General features: G+C 37.9%; 2 protein-coding genes across 2 annotated transcripts in view; one reads left to right on the forward strand and one right to left on the reverse strand.

Moving 5' to 3' along the window:
• LOC130086923 (galactose-specific lectin nattectin-like) overlaps positions 1–24,604 on the forward strand; it is a 246,226-nt gene that overhangs the window by 205,379 nt on the left and 16,243 nt on the right. The window lies entirely within an intron of this gene.
• On the reverse strand, positions 12,724–18,571 carry LOC130086913 (uncharacterized). The gene is made up of 2 exons (XM_056253143.1): positions 18,524–18,571; positions 12,724–13,658 (listed from the first exon to the last, which is right to left on the reverse strand). The coding sequence occupies exons 1-2, from the start codon at positions 18,567–18,569 to the stop codon at positions 12,985–12,987; spliced, it is 720 nt and encodes a 239-aa protein (XP_056109118.1). The 5' UTR covers positions 18,570–18,571; the 3' UTR covers positions 12,724–12,984.

Consider the following 24,604-nt stretch of genomic DNA (forward strand, 5'->3'; position numbering starts at 1 on the left):
TGAGATATTCATTGCTGATAATATTTTATAATATTTTTGATAACTTGCTGATAACTTATCCTATAAATATGTGATATATAAGGTTATTGTATTACGGACCATTGCTCAAAGGATGCTGGTTTCATTACAATTTTTATTTTATTTGTTATTTAAATTTCATATTCACAAATGTAAATTCACAAGTGGGAAACACAGTGATTAATTAAGAAAGAGATTAAAATATACATGTATGTAATGCCGAAATCTAAAAATAGCAAAGCAATCAAAACAACAGTAATATGATATAATTTTAAATTTTCATATAAAAATATATGTATGCTTAACAGTAGATTTAGACCCTAACTGTTGTTTTCTTTCTTTTATTTTTTCTCTTTTCCTTTTATCTTTGTTTTGTCATTTCTATTGTATTGTGAAGCATGTGATGTTTTTCTGATGTATGGAAGTTTTTCTTGTACATGCTATTTGTTGAAAATAGAGCATTAAAAAAAAGTTTATTCATCAAACATATCAAGTCAGAATATTCCACATCTAACTTTGTGTTTCAAATGTATGTTTCTATATCTTAAACATAAGTGATTTCTACAGTTTCCACTACATTTCAACTGTTAAATGTGCTAGTTGTAAACGCCCTCAGAAATTAAACTATGACATAATTTGACCTCTAGGGTGCCTGTAGGCAAGATTCACAATTATCATTCTTCATATTAAAGATATTACAACCAATTTTAAAACCAAATGATGCTTTGATAAACGACAAATGATAGTTTGAAAAATGGTTCAGAATCTTTCTGTCATTCATTCATACAGTGGTAAAGAAATTTACAAATAAAGTAAAAAGAAAAATGTAGTTGCCTGCTTTATTTGATGATTTATTCATCTAAGTGTGTACCTACTACAAGCAGGATACATAGTGTACTAGAGTGCCATCTAGTGTTCTTGACCAGGAACTCAACTTCCCAAGATATATAGGCTCTATCCAATATGCTCAGTCAACATCTATGAGTAGTCTACTCATGTTACTTCAGCTGATCTTTAACTGTTTTTTCATTAATTAATTTTGATTAATGGTAAACGTTTGGCACGCTGTGCTGCCATGGATTTTTTTTTCCTTCAGTGTGTGTCAATATGTAAGAAATGTAATTGTTTACCACTGTTTTTGTTTTGAAGTCTCCACAGTGGTGATCAGTGTCCCATCAGCTTGGGCTTTTGGACCTTGTATATTCTTATTCAAATTTCTGATCTAGACAAGTCAGAAGTGTGACAAATGGAAACACTTGTTAAAATTATGAAAAGCTACAATATGAAATAAGTCAATAATTTGATTTTAAACTATTCTTAGCATGAATATGAATATTTTATTTTAGTATTAATGTTACTTATGAAATTTTAATCTACAAGCATTTATGACTGTGAAATATTGAAACAACTGCTGAGATTCATCTTTAAAAGATCTGAAAAAAACAAACATCAACTGATGCACAAGCATACACAACACAACATTTGGGGCGGGGTTTCAGAGAGAGGGCGTGTGTTTGGAGACAGGGGGCGTGGCATAATTGTCTGGAGGAAGTTAGCAAATAGTTAAGATTGTTGACACTTGTTCCCTTTCAAAAGCTACAATCGATGCTGCGCTGCTTAGCGCATTGGGAACGGCTTTAATCGTGACCCCCTGTGAATATAGTGTGTAAACACGCCGATGGAATCGACCGGAAGTAATATAGCCTCGGTCGGTGACGTCATCCGCACGCGTACCCACGACGCGAGGCTATAAATAGATGAGCTGCAGGTGCATCATCAGGTCTTTTGTCTTCAGAGACCTCTCTGTGTTTGGTGTGCAAGCATTTCTCTCTCTCTCTGTCTACTACAGACCTTGCTAGGAGTTTATTTATTTATAACTGGCAGTGTGCAGATCTTTCTCTTTCTCATCTCTGAACATTTTAAAAATAGTTTAAAAAGTCAAAGGAGAAATGAGTCAGCATGGAAGTAAGCGTTGTGTTCCTCCAAGTTCTCGCCCTATGACAGAACTGGATACACACGCTTACTGCTTTGTGTGTTTGGGGGAGGAGCATGCGATCTCTGCATTGGAGTCAGGAGAGTGCGAGCATTGCGAACTGTTCACAGTCAAAATGCTTCGTGCTCGTCTTGGCTACTTTCAGTCCGCACCCGCATTGTCATCGTGGGGCCCCCGTATGGATTTGGCTGACGAGCAAGAGACGGGTCCGTCCCTTTCGCTTGCTGGTTCTGAAGCGCAAGTTCCTGAAGCGCACTTCAGTGCCTCTTCAGCTCACGCAGGGGACGATAATGAATCTCTTGGGTCTACGGACTTCGAGCACCCAACCTCTGAGCGTTCCCCGCCGACAATAAATCTGTCGAGGAATTAATCGAGGTGGTCACTCGTGCGGTGGCCAGGTTACAGCTTGACTGGCCTCGCGAACAAGAGATCCCCAAACAATCTAAGCTAGGGGATAGGTTTCTGTCTGGTGGCAGGGACCAAAACATCAGTCTCTCCCCTTCTTCGAGGACCTCTATGACGAGCTGTCTCATGGAGTAAACCATATACTTCCCATGTCTTTGTGCCTTCGACGCCGACTTTTTCGACTATCGTGGGTGCGAAGTCATGGGGGTATGCGGAGATGCCACAGGTAGAAGAGACGCTCGTGAGCTATCTCTCGCCTGCTTCGGCATCTTCTGTCAAGAGACCTACCCTACCCACGAAGCCATGTAAAATAACATCAGCGCTTGTGGGGAAAGCTTATCAAGCTGCAGGTACAAGCAGGATACATAGTGTACTAGAGTGCCATCTAGTGTTCTTGACCAGGAACTCAACTTCCCAAGATATATAGGCTCTATCCAATATGCTCAGTCAACATCTATGAGTAGTCTACTCATGTTACTTCAGCTGATCTTTAACTGTTTTTTCATTAATTAATTTTGATTAATGGTAAACGTTTGGCACGCTGTGCTGCCATGGATTTTTTTTTTCCTTCAGTGTGTGTCAATATGTAAGAAATGTAATTGTTTACCACTGTTTTTGTTTTGAAGTCTCCACAGTGGTGATCAGTGTCCCATCAGCTTGGGCTTTTGGACCTTGTATATTCATATTCAAATTTTCCTCGAAATTCCTCGAAAGCTTATCAAGCTGCAGGTCAGGCTGGTGCAGCGCTGCACACTATGGCTGCGTTCCAAACCGCATACTTCCCTACTATTTAGTATGGGAAAAAGAGTAGGCGAGCGAAAAAGTATGTATGAATCCAAAAGAGTAGGCGAGAATTACCTGGGTGACGTACTAATTATCGTGAGATTCTGACTTAAGTGCGTTCGAATATGCCTACTTTCCTACTATATAGTAGGCGAAAACAGTACGTGAAGGAAGCAGTACGTTCGAAACATCAGTATTCATAAAAGAGTAGGCGAGAAGTTCCCGGATGGCTTACTGCTTCCGGCCGATTGAAGGTCCTCCAAATAACGTCCCCAAACCCTTTAAAGAACTCCACATCATGACTGTCTGGGAACGTTGTGGGAACATTACCAAGCGGCGTTTCATGACACCAGCGGGACGTTCTCAGAATGTTTTGGAAACATTGGATTTCTGAATTAAATATTGTCCTCTAAACGTTCCCAGAACATCCTGAATGTTCCCTGAAGGTCCTCCAAATAACGTCCCCAAACCATTTAAAGAACTCCACATCGTGATGGTCTGGGAACGTGGGAGAGTTACCAGGCAACGTCCTTGACACCAGCGGGGACGTTCTCAGAACGTTCTGGGAACGTAAAATTTCTAGCTGGGAAAGTTTTGTTTTTTAAGTTTTGTTAGAAGCTATTGGCATTATACACATTGGCAATAAAAAATGATAAATAGGCCTATATTAAAATTCTTACATATAGTCCCTTTAATGCTGTAACTTTGACAGCTATGATAATAACACATACAGTATGTTGTGAAAAAACTAGTAGTTTATGCATCTTTTATTATTGTTGAAACAGATCATATACTCTGAGCCAATGTTCATCAAAAGAAATGCACATAAAATGGTTAGATCATTTATTCCTTAGTTATGTTCTCTGTATAAATTTAGCCGGCAGTCAAATTTACTACTGTACAGTATCATGATACAAAAGAAAACACAATAGCACCATATCAGAGTCTATTTGTTAGTCTATTTTAAGAGCCTCTGAAAAAAGACACTTTGGTATTTTATTAATCAGACAGTATGTACCTTTCACAATGTCTGTTCCCTTTCAGTAAGTCACTCCGAAGTTAAGTCAGTACCCACGTTTCCACTGCCGGGCCAGGGCCAGGCCAGGGCTAACAGCGAGCCGAGCCGAGCCGAGCCGAGCCAGTGGCCTCTGGCCTCAAGCTTGTGTTTCCACTGCCGGGCCAGTAGCCCCGCAGCGCTGCCCTAAACCCCGCCCCTAACATGCCTTTCTGGATCAAACGTCATACAACCCAACCCATTTCAGCGGGTATTATGAAATTATTTATTTAAGTTAGGAAGATAGCATGTATATTAACTCACCGGCCGTGGCTGCAGCCTGCAATAGTGTACAGATTGTCTCGCGAGTCGCCACTAACAGAGGGTTAGTGACCCAGCAGACCGTCCATCAAGTCGAACCATGGAATTTGGAAAGTTCCTTCTCTGAGCTCCGCTTTGTCCATTGTGCGTTTGAATCGCCTTGTACAATACTGCGCCCGCAAGTTTTTTTTTTCCTGAACTTGAAGTGTTGCTCGCTGAATGCTTAGCTTAGAAAGTTCAGCATCGATGTATTTTATAACGTCTTTGTTTCTTCACACGCCGTCAAATTGACGTTGTACCCTTCCTTCTGCCCAAATGCTCAGAAGAGCTTTGGTATCTTCGACAGACCAGTACAGGCGATTCACCATTTCGGGCAGCGATTATTTTGCGCGATATAAAAAAGTGAAATGTGCATCTTGCTTCAGATCATAACGTTCCATAACACCGATAAACTCCGCCTTTTACCTTGCCCACGCCTCTAGCCCGAGCTTGCCCGCTTTGGCCCAAGGTATTCGACGGGCCAGAAATCCTGGCCGTTGGCCCCGAGTTAGCCCCGATCAAGCCCCGGAAGTGACAGTGGAAACGCGACTGGCTCTGGCACGCACTAGCACGGCTCGGCCCTGGCCCGGCAGTGGAAACGCGGCTAATGACTTAGAAAATGGGGGTTTCGCTAAGAAGCCTACCTCCTTCGAGTTCTACAAAACGAGCCAATGGCAAAACAATGTCATGGGTCTGTGGAATTTGCATAGCACTACTCCGCCCCACCCCGTGGGTATAAGAGGAGCTGCGTGTGCCATCTCGCATTATATTTCTGCTTCGGAGCCGAGTGTACTTCACTTCTCTCTACTCCACATGGTCTACGAGTTCTGTAAGAGACGACACGAGCGACTCTTCAGTGGTATTGGTGTAATGGCGTGTTCCAGCGAGATCATGTTCCTGCTGCTGGTCTGTGCAGTGATCTGCCAACAGTGTGTGTGTTTCTCCCTGGGCGCTTCAACACTGCTGTTGAATTTATCCTCTCTAAAATAGCTGCATATGGCGCGTCTTTTTAAAGATGTCTCACCCGTGAATTTCTGGGTGTGGTAGACGGATTTATTCCACTGATGGGCACGAACGCTGCCTGGTGTGTTTGGGCTTGAATCATGCTCAGGCAGCATTCGTGGATGAGTCATGTTGTCATTGTGGGAACATGACCACCGCAATGTTGCGATCGAGACTCGAGTCTCCTCCGCCACACCCCAATCTATCCCCTCCGCAAGAGGGGATACTTTGGCTGGTGGCCAGGGTGATTTGAGGGTGATGGTGTGGAACAACCCAACGAATCCTCCTCGGGCCACACCCCTCTCTGGCGCATTGCAACCCGTGAGGTTGCCGGATGAGGTCGCTGGCCAGTCTTGTGGCCCAGAGGACGACAACGCTATGTCTATCGTCGCATCACAAGGTGGGCTAGAGTCATCCGAAGATGAAGACTCAGCTGTGTTGCTACTTCAGGAGTGCCAGCATTGCCCGAGTCTGATCCGGAACTTACTGCCATGCTTTCCTAGCAGCTGCGAGCATCGGGCTTGAATGGAACCCTCCACAATGTGCTCCACCGAGCGCTCAAGCCTTGATGATTGGTTTTTGGGGGCAGCACAACTTTTTACTCATGTTTGTAGTTCCTCCTCCAAAGTGCAATGGGTTGTGGGCAATATCCCTATAGCCTTTATAGTGAGCATGGATCCACACTGCGAAAATCCACCGGAAATAGTAGACCATCCTGGGACTTCTGGCATACTCTTTTCAACATACTATGCCTTGGGACACCCTTATTCTAATCTCACATACTGTTGTAAGCCCGACACAATCGGCCCAAAGGAGGCGTCCGATCAGCGGGTGAAGGTCTCTTTCATTTTAAATGAAATACACTTTCTTATATGTATTAACTCGTTATTTCATCTGACTCCATAAATGAAAAAAGGTTTTAATGATATCTGTGAATCATTAAGTCTGAGTGAATGTTTGACTATTCTTTTTAACTCTTTACTGAAAATAATGTCAGAGTCGATTAGAATAAAATCAAATGTTTACAATTTATTATGTCAGGTAAATGTATAATGCCAATTGCATAATCAGTTCAAAGATAATTGATACAAACATCAAATGCTCTGGAATAAAAGAGAGAAGATGCAATACCTTGACATTATAAAATACATGATGTGAAGTGTGTTGCTTACACTTCGCATCACGGGCTAGTCTGGGTTACAGAATCGCCCCAGATTCTCGTTGCATTTCATTATATAGACAGACTCTATATTGACAGACATTATACATTTTTTTTTAAATGTAAACATGAGTTCACAGTGAGAATTTACATTAATCACCGTCCCAGACTTACTGGAGGCAGAAGTTGATTTACATGGAACCATTTGCTAACAATGGTTTCAAATGATATCAAACATGCATGTGTAATACTGTATGATAATTATTCACATTGAACCATATAGATTTTTGGGTGAATTTCAGGTGATCTTAGCATGATAGCACAAGAGAGAAATTCAAATGATAATTTCTTTTGTTTTCTCAGAGAGTTGCCCTCTCTTCCAATTTTACACTGTTTAGGATGGATAGTATGAACATTGAGACGCAGGGTAACTCTCACCAAGACACCTGCCCTGTTCTCGACTGGTTCTCCTCACACACAACTCAAAATGTCTCCTCTAACTGTTGTTCTGTCTAATCCTGGCCTGTACCTCCTCTCTTGGCTGCATAAAATGCTGATAATTATATGTCTGAGGTCTGTCATACGAGTAAACAGTTACAATTTCCTCAGCGTCCAAACTGTCATTGCTTTTAAATTGGCCGCACTCCCTCCCATTATACGTCACATTCTGGCTTGGCGTTTTTTAGATGCAGAATTAATATTTTCTCACAAAAACAACTCCAGAAGTCTTAATAGCGTATTTATAAGTATATATTTAAATAAAATCTAGTTCCTAGATTATTTTTCTATACATTGACTCACTGGGGGCTCTAACCTGCAATATGCTCTTTAACCCTCTGATGGTCTTCAAAAAAAAGTCACACTCGTGGTCTTCGGGGTCTATTGGACCCCAGACAACAACATTTAATTTTGTAACCGAACAATATTTTTTTTTTTAACAAATATAATTTTACTCTGTTTATTAATGTTTTTACTCAACATTTGCGCAGTTTTTGGAGAATTTATGATTTTTTAAAAATTTCTATAAATAAATAAATAAATATTTAATTAAATAGGATTTTTACAAAAAAACAGCATTTTATGTTAAATAAACTTTATAAAGACCCAGATTTCTAACTTTCATTCCTGGGGATACCATGGATAATTTTACAAGGTTTAATGTAAGATTTTTGCCCATTTTTTGAAAAATACAGGTTAAAATTTGTAATAAATCACTTTAACCACTAGATGGCTATAGAGCTCCATTATATGCTATTTGCTATTTGAATTACTGAAAGATATAGTTTCTAAAGTTGGATTCAGTTGGATTCATATCTAAATATTATAAAATCACAATTATAACAAAAACAATATAATTTTTGTCAAAATTTAGCATTTTTTGTACTGAAAAAACACTATGCATGGTAAACCGCATGATCTCTGCAGACAGGGTTGGAGCAGGTTTGGCACTTCACTGTTGTTGTTGTTGTTGTGTGTGTGTGTGTACATTTTATTTGTATTTTTATGTGTACAGTGTCACCAATTTACTTTTGTGGTGGTTCTTCATTTTGTATGATTTTATTTGACAAATTATAAGACTTTTTATAGCCTTACAAATATATTCCTGTGTGTGTGTGTTTGTGTCTCTCTCTGTGTGTGTGTGTGTGTGTGTGTGTGTGTGTGTGTGTGTGTGTGTGTGTGTGTGTGTGTGTGTGTGTGTGTGTGTGTGTGTGTGTGTGTGTGTGTGTGTGTGTGTGTGTGTGTGCGCACATTTTCAATGCGTCTAAGTGTTACCAATTTATTTTTCTGGTGGTTCTGCATTTTAGATTATTTTATTTTACAAATGATAAGAAAACAGTTTTTATAGTCTGTATGTATTCCTGTATACATGTATTCCTCTTTATGTGTGTGTTTGTGTGTGTGTGTGCGCCTATGGTGAGCATGATAATTTTGGATTGTGGATGTTTGTTGGATTGTTGGAAGTGTGCCACTTTATTTCTGTCATTTCTGTCTATGTGTTCTACGTTGTTTCTGATTTTGATGATGTTATTTGTCTATTTTGATTGCGGGGTCCAATAGACCCCGAAGACCACGAGTGTGACTATTTTTGTCACGCCAACATAAAAACAGATATCATTAAATTTTTTTTTTTTTTTTTTAGATCTAGAAAGTGTTGAGAGCCGTAGAAAGTTTCAAACCATTTGGACAAAGAGAACATTTTTTTTTAATTTGAGCAAAAGTCATTTGGGGTCCAATAGACCCCGAAGACCATCAGAGGGTTAAGTGAGAACGAGAAGATTAAAGGGGTGGTTGATTATGATTTCACTTTTCTAACTTTAGTAATGTTGCTGTTTGAGCATAAACAACATCTGCAAAGTTACAACGCTCAAAGTTCAAAGCAAAGGGAGATGTTTGCTTTTAAAGAAATTGCTTTTTAAGGACTACAACAAACGGCTGGTAGGGACTACAAGACATTCCTCCCGGGTTAGTGACATCACTAACCCTAAAATTTACATAAACCCCGCCCCCGGGAACGCGATTTATAGATTATCTTGATAGAATATGCTAATCAATGATTAAAAGATTGTTAACTCCACATCAGCTACATTAATTTAAACATAAACAAAAAAGTTTTTGCAATTTTCAGGACACAAGCTCTCGAAGCTCCGCCCCCGTGCTTAGAGCAGCAGCTATTTGCATTTAAAGGGACAGACACAAAAACAGTGCATTTTTGCTCACCGTTAAAAAGTGACAATTTTAACATGCTATATATAAAAATATCTGCGGGGTATTTTGAGCTAAAACTTCACATACACACTCTGGGGACATTGGAGACTTATTTGACATCTTATGAAAAGATATACCATTATACCACCCCTTTAAAGCTTATACGTTGACCACCTGCAGCCTCTTCTGGGAGGTTCACCATTCTACATTCGATGCATCCTCGATATCAAGAACAAATCCTGGCACATTCATGCTTCCTCTGTATTTGCGTTTTTGAGAATTGATATTGAACTTCGATGGTTGTTGATGACAAGAACGCATATTGACAAATCAATGAATGCAATGAATCGAGACAACACGTTTTTCACAGGCATTTTTTTTTTACCGTGTCTTTTAGGCACGTCTTTCAAAATAAAAATAAAAGTCTTGCATCAAAAAAAAAAAAAAAACATTTAGAATTACATTTTTGTTGTTGATGCTGTTTCTTTGACTGCTCATGCAGCACGCACGCCGTCCGACTGTCGGTGCTGCAGTAAGTTTTCTGTTTGGCAAAATAATGAGACAGACACAGTTGTGCTGTTATCAGTAACAAGTCGCTCTTGTAAATCTTTTATTACAATAATTCATGGATTATTTATATATTTTGTATTTTTAAATCACAATATCTTGTTTCACCTTAAATGTGACTCACTCAAACAAAACACCAATAAACGTGTTACTTCACTCTTGTAAGTCTTCTTTTACTCAAACTGTAGTATTTTTCTCAAATAACTCAATACTTTTCCCCATAAAACATACATCACAATGTAATCAGTAATCACAGTAATCGGTAATCAGTGTGCTGGAAACCTCTAACAATTCAGATTTTATTACATTAATACCAAGCCTGACGCGGGATGTCCGCAAATTAAACGTCATTTTCATAAATGCAACACTGTCTCTAAACATCTTAACTCTACTCAGGAAATGTACCCTCCTTAAAACAAAGTACACACGCCACCAATATACAATATTGTTTCATGTTTTTATTGTCCATGGTGATTGATTTCACCCTGTTTGGCAAAGCAATGAGACAGACTTGTGCTGTGACGAGTCGCTCTCGTAGCAACTAGTTGGGGGCGTGGTTGGCGTGGGGGAAAACACAGCGAACTTCGTGTGTATAGAGGGGTTTCACGACGCGTCATCAATCCGGAAGTCGGCCATTTTGGAGGCACAGAACGTGAATAATGCCACTGAACTGAATGGACTCGCAAATTTGGCTGATTATTGCTGCTGAAAAATGGTCGAGTTTTTGTCTGTACCAATCGGTCACATCGGGAAAAAACATGTCGAGTGCTATAGACTGTCAAAAGTTAAAGAGAAGAGTGCAAAAAACTGATGAAAGAAGGCGTTTGTGGTTGAGAGAGGTACAGCATCAGACACATGTAAATGAAGCGTTGACTATGGCTAAAATGTCGACGCAGTTAATGTTAACTATGGCTACATTCACACTGTCAGTCCAAATCCGATTATCTTTGTATCAAATTGGAATCTGATCTAAAATGATGTCCACACTGTGTATCGCAACTGTTCAGATCCGACGTGTGTGTCCATGCATGTTATTTGGTAATATGGCAATGACTTTGCGTTGATGGAGGGGTTGCATTTGCAATATAATGTTAGATGTTGTCTTTTTTAAATGTTACAACATGGAAATGTGTAGCCGCCGCGCTGGACTACTACGGCAGAACTGTAGGAGGCTGGTATATAACGTTAGCTACTGCTTTTTTCCCACGCTCGTCTGCGCCGGTTTCAGAAATAATATTTTTCTGCTCGTCCGGCACTTTGCAACAACACAGCATTGTTTCGGCAGTGACTTTCAGCATGTTTCCTATAAATTACGTTTGCATTTTAAGACATACCACGCGAAATCCGAGCGTTCAGACTGAGGCTGATGTCCTGATATGTGATTTGAATAGGATTTCAAACCACATATGGATGTAACTTGAAACGAATTTCATGTGCTTTTTTGGACTGACAATCTGAACGTATCTTATTTCGGGATAATAAATAGATGGAAGAATTGCAGTAATGTTACGTGCTAGAGAAGCTAACTCGTTCGGATCTTTAGCAGCTACCACATAATGTGACCACATAAAACATATTAACTTTAGTTTGTCAAAATGTTTCGCTCTGTCCTGCTTCCCAAGTCCTTCTCTATATGATTTCGCACCTACCACGTGTTTTTTCCGTGGTTTATTAGTGTAACAATGTGTTCAGTAGTACATGAACAGTGCAATCCATGCTGTTGTTTACATCCGAGTGCCTCCATAATGGCCGCGCATCCGGGTTACCGCCCAGAACGTGACGTTGGTGAAACCCCTCTATTTGAATGACAAAAATGTCGTATTGAGAGTCATTGACGCCTGCCGACCGGCAACGGTACATTGCAAAATGAACTGCAATAGGTTATGATTGCCCTTATTTAATTAAAAACTGGGTCAATGTAACAACCAAATGGCCAGAGGTGCCTCGAACTATTCCATAGGTTCACCTTTCCGGTTCTGTGTGTTTATTAGAACTTCAATTAATAATTTGTTTGTTTATTGGCGGTACAGAAAACGACACAGCACCTCTTCGGCATGATTGTCGCGTGTATTTCAATGAACGCCAAGGCAATAGGTGTGTTCGACGTCGGCTGCGGCTGGATGTAAGCGATCGGCGAGAGTTGCCGCGTGCAGGCGGGGAGGAGCTGCAAACGGAGACGTGAAGTCGGACACTTTCTGGTTCCCGTAGTGACCGCTCACGTGGTGTTTGCATACTTTACCACACAAGTTCAAAATAAGCCTATATCAATGAAGTGGAGTCAACGTTTTTTAATAAACATGACACAATATAACATCGTGACTACATGAAAAGACTGTTTACTGTTATAAAAAACTGATTTGTGAGCTTTAATGGAACTAAAGGTTTGAGAATAAACACGAAACACACGTGATCGTTGTCATGCGGTGAACCCGGCGAATCGTGGAACAGCTGTGACGTCATCAGAGCTGCTCTTGAGAAGCTGCGCTGGCTGAGTTCTCCGGCTACTCTCAAATCGCTCTCGCGGTACTTTGATGGCATACGTCACAGTCATGTGGCGTCGGCGCTGCATCAAGTCGGACAAAATTTCTAACCGGCATGCTCTGCTTCAAGTCAGCCGCCGATCAGTCTGCGCAGAGCTGCATGAAGTCGAACACACCTAATGTTTCCCCCCACGGGCTAAATTCACATCACGTGACGGGGCGTTCCCAGACCAACCGTCTGTATGGCGGCTTCTCTGCGACTCAGTTACCACAGTCTCTGATCAGCACATTGTCTCACCCTACAGTCCACTGAGGGTATTACGCACCACAAGTCCATAATAACAGTAATTGAAACAATATCATAAACACAATAAAATAAATCAAATACATGATGAAAAAAAAAATTCCTGTGACTATACATACAGGGTGTCACACTCACTTTGCGACCCACTCAGAACGGCCTTGCGACCCACCAGTTGAGAAACACCGAATTAGTTCTACTTATTTTTTTTTTTTTTTACTTGGGTGACTTATTACATTGGTAAATATCATTGAGTGACCCATAACATTGGTAAATAACATTGAGTGACTCATAACATTCATAAATATTATAGAGTGACTTGTGTGCCCTATAACATTTATAAATACCATTGAGTGACTTGTGTGACTCATAACATTGGTAAATTTCCGTGAACAACTCATAACATCGGTACATACTTGTGAATGAATCATAACATTTGTCAATAACATTGAGTGTATCATAACATTGGTAAATATCATTGACTGACCCTCCACTGACGATCAAACTGAATGTTTTTATGGTGTCATCACGAGTGGTCCTGATTTTTCTGGTGATTTTTGTGCTGTCACACTTGGGGTTTCTGTTAAAGCTTTGGCTGGTTCCTGGGCTCTCTCTTCTGATAATCTCTGCTTCATAACGTCCAGTGTGTTCAGATGTGATGTTTGTGATGGTCAGAGATCCAGTTTCATAGTCCACCTTCACTCTGCCTCTGAATCTCCCGTCTTCTCCATCATACAGACAGCTCGTATCGGGATCATTGATCAGAGCTATGAGAGTGTCTTCAAAATACCACAGCATCTTGTCATGTTGTTGTTTGGTAACACCAGTGTTTAGAGTAACAGAGTCTCCCTCCATCAATGACACTGCCATCACTTCAACGCCAAACACACCTGAGGACACAAATAAACAATGAGGCTTCTTGTGTCTGTGTGTGTGTACAGGTTTCACCACATACAAATATATAACCTGAAATCAGCTACAATGTGTAAATCAGCTAACCATCCCCATGAGGAAAACAGATTAATAAACATAATAAATAATGTTTAATTAATAGACCTATCTGAAAATGCAAAAGGTTCCAATTAGAGGTAGGCTTCGGGTTATGGGAAAGAAAATATCGAAATGGCTTGTAAAGAATTTATCATTAGAAAAAAAAAATTTAAATAAACATTAAACTGAAATAATTTTAGACAATCCTCATTCTAGCATAAAGGGATCTTTAGAATTGAGTCATAAACCCTAGGGTTTTATGTAGAAACCTCTTGAACCCCCATTGAGAAATCTGGTAGAAAAATGACACAACCCATAAAGATATGATCTCTTTTCCCCAGGGGTGCTAAAGGAAGCTAAGCACCCTCAAACAAAAGCATGAACACCCTGAGTTAACATTGTGAAAACCTCATATTGGTGATTGGTGAAACAGATTTGGCAAATAGTTTAAAACATATTAGTGTTTGCGCTGTAGAGAACATCAAATGTTTCTATTTACAGTGTGTTTTTGCAGCGGTGAGCAATGTAGCCAATCAGACATGTTTGTTTGTTGATCTCTTGAACGCAGTGGCCAATCAGAGGTGTTTCATTTTAGTCAAAATGTCAGTTCATTCAAAAACGCCAGAGTTTTTGTTCATTACTATACACAGTGAATCCTCTCATTATAATAAACGAAGTGTAGACACAAATACACTTGTAAATAAGAGGTTCATTGTGCAGTATAGACAGCTTCATTGGTTATAATAGAACTTGTGAGATCGAGATGAGTGACTGTCACGATTCATGAATTCACTGTCTCCCTTTTGTATTGTTGGGTGCACGTGTGGGCGTGTCTTGTGATCACTACCGCTGATCAGGTAGCAGCTGCATCTGAAGGTTCAGTTAGTTCAGTTTACTTAAAGGAGAACTCCGGCGCAAAATGAACCTTTGGTCTAATTACACATTGTTACCTAGTCAACCGTTATCTGAGATTTGTTTTCATGATTATCGAATGTAAATAGTTTTATCTCTAAAAACAGTTTAGCCTATAAAGCTAGTATAACGCTAGTATATTGGGCATAGTGTAATGACAAATGAAAATCGCTAGTTAATACCACTAACAAGGCTGAAAATAGACCCACACTAACACGGTAGCATAATGAGGGTCCCTACCTTCAAACCGAAGCATTGAGAACTTTGTAAGTGTACAGACAGTTTAATAAGAAGATATTTTAAACATACAGTCAACTTCGTGTATACAGGCAGAAGCCATCTTTGAAATACAGCCTTTACCAGTCGATCTACGAACGCCGATCCAAGTGCGCTGGTGAGAATGATAAGGTGAGCGCGAACAGCAGGCTTGGATCGGCGTTCGTAGATCGACTGGTAAAGGCTGTATTTCAAAGATGGCTTCTGCCTGTATACACGAAGTTGACTGTATGTTTAAAATATCTTCTTATTAAACTGTCTGGACACTGACAAAGTTCTCAATGCTTCGGTTTGAAGGTAGGGAGCCTCATTATGCTACCGTGCTAGTGTGGGGCTATTTTGAGCCTTGTTAGTGGTATTAACAAGCGAATTTTATTTGTCATTGATCTATGCCCAATATACTACCGTTATACTAGCTTTATAGGCTAAACTGTTTTTAGAGATAAAACTATTTACATTCGATAATCATGAAAACAAATCTCAGATAACGGTTGACTAGGTAACAATGTGTAATTAGACCAAAGGTTCATTTTGCGCCGGAGTTCTCCTTTAATTTAATTATGCAAACTCGTTGCCTTAATATCATCAAGCAAGCATAACTTAATTGCTTCAAGTTATTCTCACTTAATCCATTTAAGTTTTGTCAACTTAATTCTATCTGTGATCTGAGGAAGTGTACTCCCAGAGTGCATTGCGGCATGAATAAATTAATTGCTTTGTTTTACTATTTTTGGCTTTGTTTTACCATTACAATTTTATTTGCTATCGTTATTGGGGTTATACTGACAAGAGACAGCAAATAAAATTGTAATGGTCTAATTCAGGGGTCTCCAACGCGTCGCTCGCGAGCTACCAGTAGCTCCTGGCCTGATTGGAGGTAGCTCGCCAAGGTTGCCGTTCACATATCGCGTCTTTTGCGCGCTCAAGTTTTCAGAATGCCGCGAGCGCACCGCAGCTCATGTGACAAGAACCAACCAATCAGCTTCACCCTTTCCGTAACAACATTGAAAGCTCAGTCAACATGAAGGAAACATGCGGGTGTTTTTCTCTTCTCCGTAAATAAATCTTGTAGCAGAGCTACAGCAAGCGTTTTTCGGTAGTGGAAATCCATTAGCTACTAAAACTTCTTTGTCGTTGAGGAGAGCATATGGTTGCATAGCAACGACAGACGCCACGGGAAAATCGGACCGAATTTTACTATTAATAATAAAAGATAAGCTAATGTGCATTGCAAATGTCCGTAATTTATCTTTTTTTGACTCATTCTTTTTATAAAAATGATTTAAAGGCTGAAATATGTGAGGTTTATGTTTTTATAAAACCTTTTTTGTCAAAACTTTATTTGAACTTGTACATGTTAGTAGATAACAACATGTTGCAAGACACTCCTTTAAAATCTGACTATCATTTTTAATGTTATTATTTTAATGTTTATTTAAACAAAAAGTGCATATTGATGCTATTTTTTTGTTATTTGCTGATTTTCGACATATAACTTGGTGAATTGATTTTATTTAGTAGTATTTTTTTTAACAGGATTAGACTCTAATTAATTAAATTATTTAAAAAAAAATTGTTACCATTGTTGTGGTTTGCATGCTGAATGTTGAAGTCTGTGTGTGACTCAAGCAAAATTGCAAGATATCATCACAAATATAGAGGGATTATATAAACCCAATGAAATATGTATGTCATAAGTGTCAGCAACAAAATGTTAAAAGATCATTGTTATACATGAAATATAGCTATGTTATAATTAATATATTCATTCATAACATGGAAATAATTTAAGTATAAATGTATATAATATTTATTACTTCACTTCCTTTGAAATCAAATATTTGTGATTTCATGTTGCATCACTGCATCAATTGGAAGATAATTACAAATATAAATTAAGTTCCAAGTGCCCAACCAAAGGGAACATTAATCACAATAATGGTGAGAAAGGGGAAATCAACATGAATTTATGAAGTCAACTAAATAATTTTTATGTTCTCTTAAAATGTGTAGGTGTATTGACAATAATATTCAAGATGACTGGACAATGAGTGAATGCAAATAAGAAATATAGCTGCAAGCAGCCCTTACGGGGCCAAGCGCAAACGCAGACGACAAGACATGCCAACATGGCTGGAAGTTTCAGACCGACAGCAGCAAGGAGCAATTTAAGACATTTAAAGATAAATTTAGACAAAATGGCTTTAATTATATATACAGTAACTTATAAAATGATTTAATGGTTTATCACTTCCGACCAATAGGTGGCGCAGTGCAAATGTAAACATTTCAAATTGAGATTTTTATTTTACTGGTTTTCACATTGGAGCTGTGAGTGTAAATTAGCGTAGGCTACAAGTGCGAATATTTCTTGTTCAAGTTCTCAAATTCACATCTACGTGGTCTCGAGTTTTGCTACTTTTTTTCCTGAATACTGATCAGCGATCACTATTTAGTCTCACTGTTTTTGTTGCGTCCTTGTCAGATCGTTGTGGATGTTCCCTGCATTGGTCTCCTGTCTACCCTCGAGTATCCTGTTTGCTGTCGAGTTTGTTCCGTCATCTCTCCTCCCCATTCCTGATCATCCGGTCCTCGAGTTCTCCCTGCTTCAGTGGATTAGGCTACACCTCTTCACCAACGTCAGACATGGTTGTCCCTCAGTGTCCATGTGCTACCAAGTGCTCTATAGGCTACTGGACATTGACTTACCATCACCTCTCACGATTTCTGCCTGGACTTCTAATAAATACTGTTCCACTTGCATTTGAATCTTCTGATTATTTCTCGTAACAGTGACAGCTTTTAAGCTTTTAAGCTTTTAATATTTGCATGCTTTCTATGCCATGTTCACAATTTAAATTGCTTGTATTTTGTTTTTCATGCTAAGAGGACTAACGGCAACGTACACAATGACATTTTTCATATAAATGTGGGATTTACTCTCGAAATTGCAATAATTGACAGTATGTTAGTTAGCATATCACAGCAGGACATAATAGACTGTCAAAAATACATGTGGATTGAGCAATATTAATGCAAAATAATAGCCTAGGTAAGTAGAAAAATATTTACATTTTCATATAAAAATGCTGCTGTTTGTAAAAATAAATAAATAATAATGACATAAATGTTTTTGTAAATCTCTCACTGTTCAGTACTTATTGCGCTGCTTAGGAGCCTTTGTCAATATAAAACCTCTCTCACTCATTTCAGAAGGGTAGAGAAACAGCTTCAGATATTTCAACTTAAGATGCATTGATGCATTATTTCAGGGAATGTCAAACGCGGTGCATTTGATCAAGCCAATGACAGTCATGCCTGCATTATCTCTAGACGTTTCCTTTTACCCAATGATTAATAATGAAATGACAGATTTGATGTAATAAGTATAAAACAATCATGGCCTATACATTTTTGTTGTTGTTGAAAATCAGTAACGAACAAGGAAATATACTAAATGATTTAAAACAGTAACAAAGTAGCCTACAATACAGGATACAATTTTTATACTATAATAACATTCATCGATGAAAAGGGAAAGCCTTGAACTACAAAATCAAATAGTCTAATGTCTTACCATCAACGAGCAAAACGCAGAGAGTGAGTACAAACCAGCGGCCCATCACTTGTAGCCTATGTATGTGTTTCTTCCTGCAAAAAAAAAAAAAAAAGAATTTGATATTCAATTTAAATATAAATTTCGGATAATAAATACACGACCTATTTATCCACATAAAATCACAATAATCTTTATTTCTTAGACCAAATGAAATAGCCTACTGAATATTGGTTTCGGTTAATTCTCGTAAAAGAAAGTGAAAGCAGATTATCCGCGTGAATCCCCAACTGGGCGGGATCGTCAACTACACCCACAGTGCAAAATAGCCTAGGCTACATAACATTATTTTCGTCATCTTGTGAGACCTATAATTGCGAAGTCTCTTTAAAAAAATAAATGTGAGTCACTGAATGCCTGTGAAGCAGCTATAGATTAGTGAAACTTAGATGTATAGAATTGACTAACCGCGCTATTTGACTCACTCCACGCAAGCACCATATTCATGAACTCTTCTTTTATTTTTTTTTAAATGTTGAATCCCTGGCAGAGACTAAGTCAGCTTGTTGAAAATTTTGTCATTGCTCATTTGTTATTTCAGGAGTCCACGCCCACTGAAATTGTAATACTAAAGAAGCCGTGATCCGATTGGTTGTCTCTGCTCTGGTGGGCGGGCTACCATGGCTTTTCTGGTTTATGACGTCAGATCTACACGAGGTTGAGAGGAGAACCATACAAATGTTGTGTGTATGCTTTCCTCAATATTGAATACGCTGGGGCCATCAGGTGGCCAAAGTATTCTTTAATATTTATTTAATATTAATACATTTAATATTGTCTTATATGCCATGCATTTTATCTTTCTTTGTCAATGATATGTGTAAGAGCCAATTAGCGCTCTTAGTATAAATAGGAATCAATTTGGTTCCTTAGATGTTACCCGGAAGCACAGACAGTTTTTGACCACATACACATATGCACACGCAGACGCCGATGCCAGTACAAAGTCACACATGTGCAATGAAGTTTGTCTGGATATGGCGATATGATGGAAATAAACCGAACCCATGGTTTTAACTGCAAATACGACTTGGACTTTCATTAATCAAACAAGGTAAAAGTGCGTCAATTACTCAACCCCGGGAAAACACCTCAGAGGCTTAAAGTTTGGACTTGGCCTCTACATAAGTTTTTTTTTATTGATTTATTATTGCTTTGCACTTATTTCCTTTAGCACAGTTTTAACTATGCAGCAAAACTGCATTTGCTTTGGCAACAACAAAAACATTTGTCATGGTAATAAAACACCTTATAATTCAAACTGAAAATTAAATAGCAATTACTGAACTGAGTTGGCCTGACGTTACCAGATGTTTAAAATTGTTATTATTATTTAACTCAATGAATTATAATTATTAATAAAAGTTTTCTGTACTAATTGTGTGTACATCTACGTCTTACCCCAAGGGTCTAACTTTAAACTTTCATTACAGACGAAAAAAAAAAAAATGTGTGTAAAATTGTGTAACAAATTTACAGCATTTACCCACACAGACAGTATGGAATGCCAAAGCTGACTTAATTAAAAATAAATAAATACATAAATAAATATACGAATAAATGTAAAAAAGCAAAAATACATAAATAAATACATAAATAAATATACAAGGAAATGTAAAAAAGTACAAAGAAATGAGTATTTATACTTTTATTTCCTTATTTATGTATAATTGTATTTTTTCACACATTTATTTTTTTATTTATACATTTATTCATTTATTTATTTCCACTTTTATTTATTTCCGCATTCATTTATGTATATATGTTTTTATGTCAACATTTATTTATTTTCACATTTATTTATTTATACATTTATTTATTTCCACATTTATTTATTTCCACATTTATTTATTTCCACATTTCTTTGTCCGTATGCTAACGAGGGGGGCGTGTTTTACCTCAGACATCAGCAATCGAGCTCAGAGTGGCAGTGCTGAAGCTTTGAGGCCACAGTTACACCTTGTGGTGTGTGACCAAACGAAACGCAAGAGGTGTGCGGACAATATCACATTTTAAGTCATGTATATCACCCTAACTGTATGTAGGGTAGGCTATAGGGTTAACACACATAGCACACATGAAGAGAAACTGCACTTCAACGGCTCTGATAGCAGACACTTGGACATGGAAGCGCATGAAAGTAGCCTATCCACTATTAATAACAATGTAAACGCGGTGGATAGGGCTGATAAGAGCTTCTCGATGATGAGACTCGCACACCAGCGCAGAACGCGGAGAGAAACCAGCGCACATTTCACTGACTCCTACGCAAGCATATTGATCAATGAGTTTGAAACGCGACTCAATACACGGTTTACATTCGCGTTTCCTAATTTCGTATGCATAACCGGTGACAATTCAAATGCTTAAAACACAACCCATATTTCATAGATGCTGCTCTTAGATACTGATTAATCACAAGTCATCAATTTGGAATTGTTCTTAAATCAAACAAAAGGGGCTCATGTAAACGCAGCGAATGAGCCACGCATCTCACCCCATGCAGTGGAGGACAGAAGCATCATCATGCCCATTCAAACAGCACCTGTCGTGCCCATGGGCGTGGTGATATTTCCCCCTATAAATTGATGTTATATCTACCCAAACCTTATTAAATAGGTAGGCTATACATCATCATATATGTCAAGTTCTTAATATTAATCGATAAACTACTCAGTTATAATTATAATAAGGCACTATGGCTGTTATCAGTAAAATAAAATTAACAAAAGTCATTAAGTCATTAAAAGTCAAAATCTTAATACAGAGGAGAATGCTTTTACACTGCAAATACAATTGCATAAAAGTCGTTATGAGATTAATGTTAAAAATAAATGAATATAGAAATATGAAATGATGGAATCAATTAAATTGTATGTTTCTGTCAGTAATTACTCACCCTCATGTTGTCCCAACCCCGTAAGACTTTCGTTCATCTTCGGAACACGAATTAGATATTTTTCATTAAATCTGAGAGCTGGATCACTCCTCCATAGGCTTCTTAAGAGATCGAAACTGGCCGGCCCAAAAGTTATGAAAGACATCGTTAAAATAGTCCGAGTGACTACAGTGGCTCAATCTTAAGTTTATCAAGCGACGAGAATACTTTTTGTGCGCAAAAAAACAAACAAAAATAATGACTTTATTCAACTATTCATTTCCTTCTCTGTTGGTCTCGAGATTCCACGTAGTGAAACTACGCAAAGCTTCTAGGTTGTACTTAGTTTAATTAATGTCTTAGTATTCGGATTTTTAAAAAAGAAACCAGAAATTAAACACAAAAAACAGTAAAATAAACTTCAGAGTAGCGGTAGATTAAACAGAGATTGTAGATTGAAGCTAAATGTTCGTAATTATTTCAAAGAGAAGTGAAGAACAAACAGACGAGTAACACAGACGCAAAAAAAAAAGAAAAGAAAAAATTAACAGACAGAAGAAGAAATGGGAATAACTGGTGATTACCGTTTAGGAAAACAATATTTATATTCAGTACTGTAAGCTCACGCTCGATCGGCCCAAAGTCCGGCATCCAACCAGCACCGAAGGTCTTTACGTGTTACTGTCTTTTCCCGTGGCAAAGTATTTTTGATTAAGTGCAATGCATTTTCTCATAATGCATTTTCTCGTTATTTCATCTGACTCCATAAATGAAAAGGTTTTTAATGATATCCGTGAATCATTAAATGTGAGCGAATGTTTGACTATTCCTTTTAACTAAATAATGTCAAAGTCTCTTAGAATAATCAAATGTAACATATTTTTTTATTTCAGGTAAATATCAAGTCAAGTCATCTTCATTTATATAGCGCTTTTAACAATGGATTGTTTCAAAGCAGCTTTACAGAGATAAACATATAATTTAAGGTAACAGAGATTGTTTTGGTTTTATGTATCATTACAATTTCATAATCAGTTCAAAGATAATCAATACAAAACAGCAAATGCTCTGAAATAAAGAGGTGAAATGTTAACCCGACATTAGGAAGTACGTGAAGGAAATAGGAAATACGTCTCGGCGACTCTCAGCATTCACAGGCTGATGTACAGAAAAGCCCTGAGCTCTCGTTGCGTTTCATTATATAGACAGATCTCTTCAAATGTAGACATGAGTTCACAGTGGAAATTCACCTTAATCACCGTCACGGACTTACTGGGTTTGCTAACAGTGGAAATTTGTATTGAGTTAAAACCTTCTGACCATTTGTCTGTAAGACACACCCTTCTGTGTGCAAGATATTTCTAAACTCTTATTACCTATAATAACTTTATTACCTTTTGATTTACTTCTTTGGGAATGATACATTTGTACCAGTCGCACTGAGACATTTCAAATGATACCAAACATGTATAAAACTGTATGATAATTGTTCATATTAAAATCCTATATATTTTGGATGAATTTCAGAAGATGTGAGGGAAAAGAAGTGGGGGGAGAATGGGGGTTAGAGGGAAAGAGATATAGATTAGAATGATTCTGGGGTGAGACTTGCGTCTCGAATGCACAAGAGTGAGTTCAAATGGTAATTTCCTTTGTTCTCTCAGAGAGTATACAGCCCTCTCTTCCAGTTTCTCCAGTCTTACAGTACAAAACTCCTGGCCTTTGTATTTAGAGATTCTGAATAATTTGTTTACCAATGTTGCTACACACAAAAATTTTAGAAGAATCTCTGCCTCAAAACTTTAAAACTAGTTGTATATTTGCTTCAAATAATTTGCAGGGATATTCAGATATGAAGAGTGTGTGTTTCTGATTGATTCTGTGTATAATGTGATGATCTGTGAGGAAAAACCTGAATCCAAACGAGATCTTACAGTAATTTACCTGCTTGATTTCAGAGTATCTTTTATCTGGAAATAGCAAATGCAAACCCATCATATTACCCTGTATGAAAAGCAAAGCTTAAAAAAAAAAAAAAAAAAAAAAAAAAAAAAACTATGATAAAAACACTTACCAAACCGTTGCCACAAACACAAGCTGAACAAAACACCAACATGAACCATTTTCATGGAGCACTGTAACATTATAATGTAAATCTATGACAGAAGTGTGATATTAATATAGTGTGTGTGTGTGTGGATCCTCCCCCATCAGGACCACCTATGAAAGACCACACACACTAGATATTATTGTCTCAATATAGCATTTAATAAGACTTGCTAGTGGCAGAAAACATATTATAACAGGCAGTTATTAAAATGATCACAAGTTTGCAGCATCTTTTCTTATTTCTAATGCAGTCTTTCTTTTTGAAGTGTCTCATATGTTAAACACACACACCAGAACAGGAAGTATAAGTGTCATGAATAAATATATATCTTCATTTATAATGCCAGTGTGAAATATGAGTCCATGAGTGATGCGTGATGGTAAGAGTCCTGTATGACTATTGGACTGTTTCTGAAACTTCAGTGTTTATAAAGCTAGTTTCGTGAAAATGAAGTCTGATCATGAGGTTCATATTAACAGGAGATTAACAGTTCATATTAACATCATGTGCCTAACAATAATACACACAGGTTTTCCACTCTTCAGGTCAGACTACATTCTTTGTAAATAAACGAGACAGCAGAAATTTCACTCTGACACACACACTGAGCTGCTGCTGTCACATTCACTGAATTCTTTGAGCCAGAAAAACACATTCACTGTGGTTTGTCTGTTTAAATAGAATGTGTAAAATGTTTGAGTGATTTGTTTACCTTGAAATTAGTTCTAGTCCGACACATTCACGTGCGGAGCTTATAGTGTTGCACTACCTTTACATGTCATTTTCACATGGATTTTGATCGGATTGATATGTAACATTTCTAATAACAATATTTTAAGTCACTTTTCAGTTCATAAGATATCATGATGTACAATAAGCAATTTTTTTTTTGAATGTATCATGTTCAGATAATACAAACACAATATTTAGTTTTTAGCTCATACAAGCATGACGGAGAACTTGGTCAGTCTTGTCTGTAACACAATGCTCATGATAACTTTCGTTATCTCTACAATAAATAAATCCACTTCACAAGCTAAATACTCTTCGACAG

Source organism: Rhinichthys klamathensis, unplaced genomic scaffold, assembly GCF_029890125.1.
Source record: "Rhinichthys klamathensis goyatoka isolate OS25496 unplaced genomic scaffold, OSU_Roscu_1.1 h1tg000103l_1, whole genome shotgun sequence".
Taxonomy (NCBI): Eukaryota; Metazoa; Chordata; class Actinopteri; order Cypriniformes; family Leuciscidae; genus Rhinichthys; species Rhinichthys klamathensis.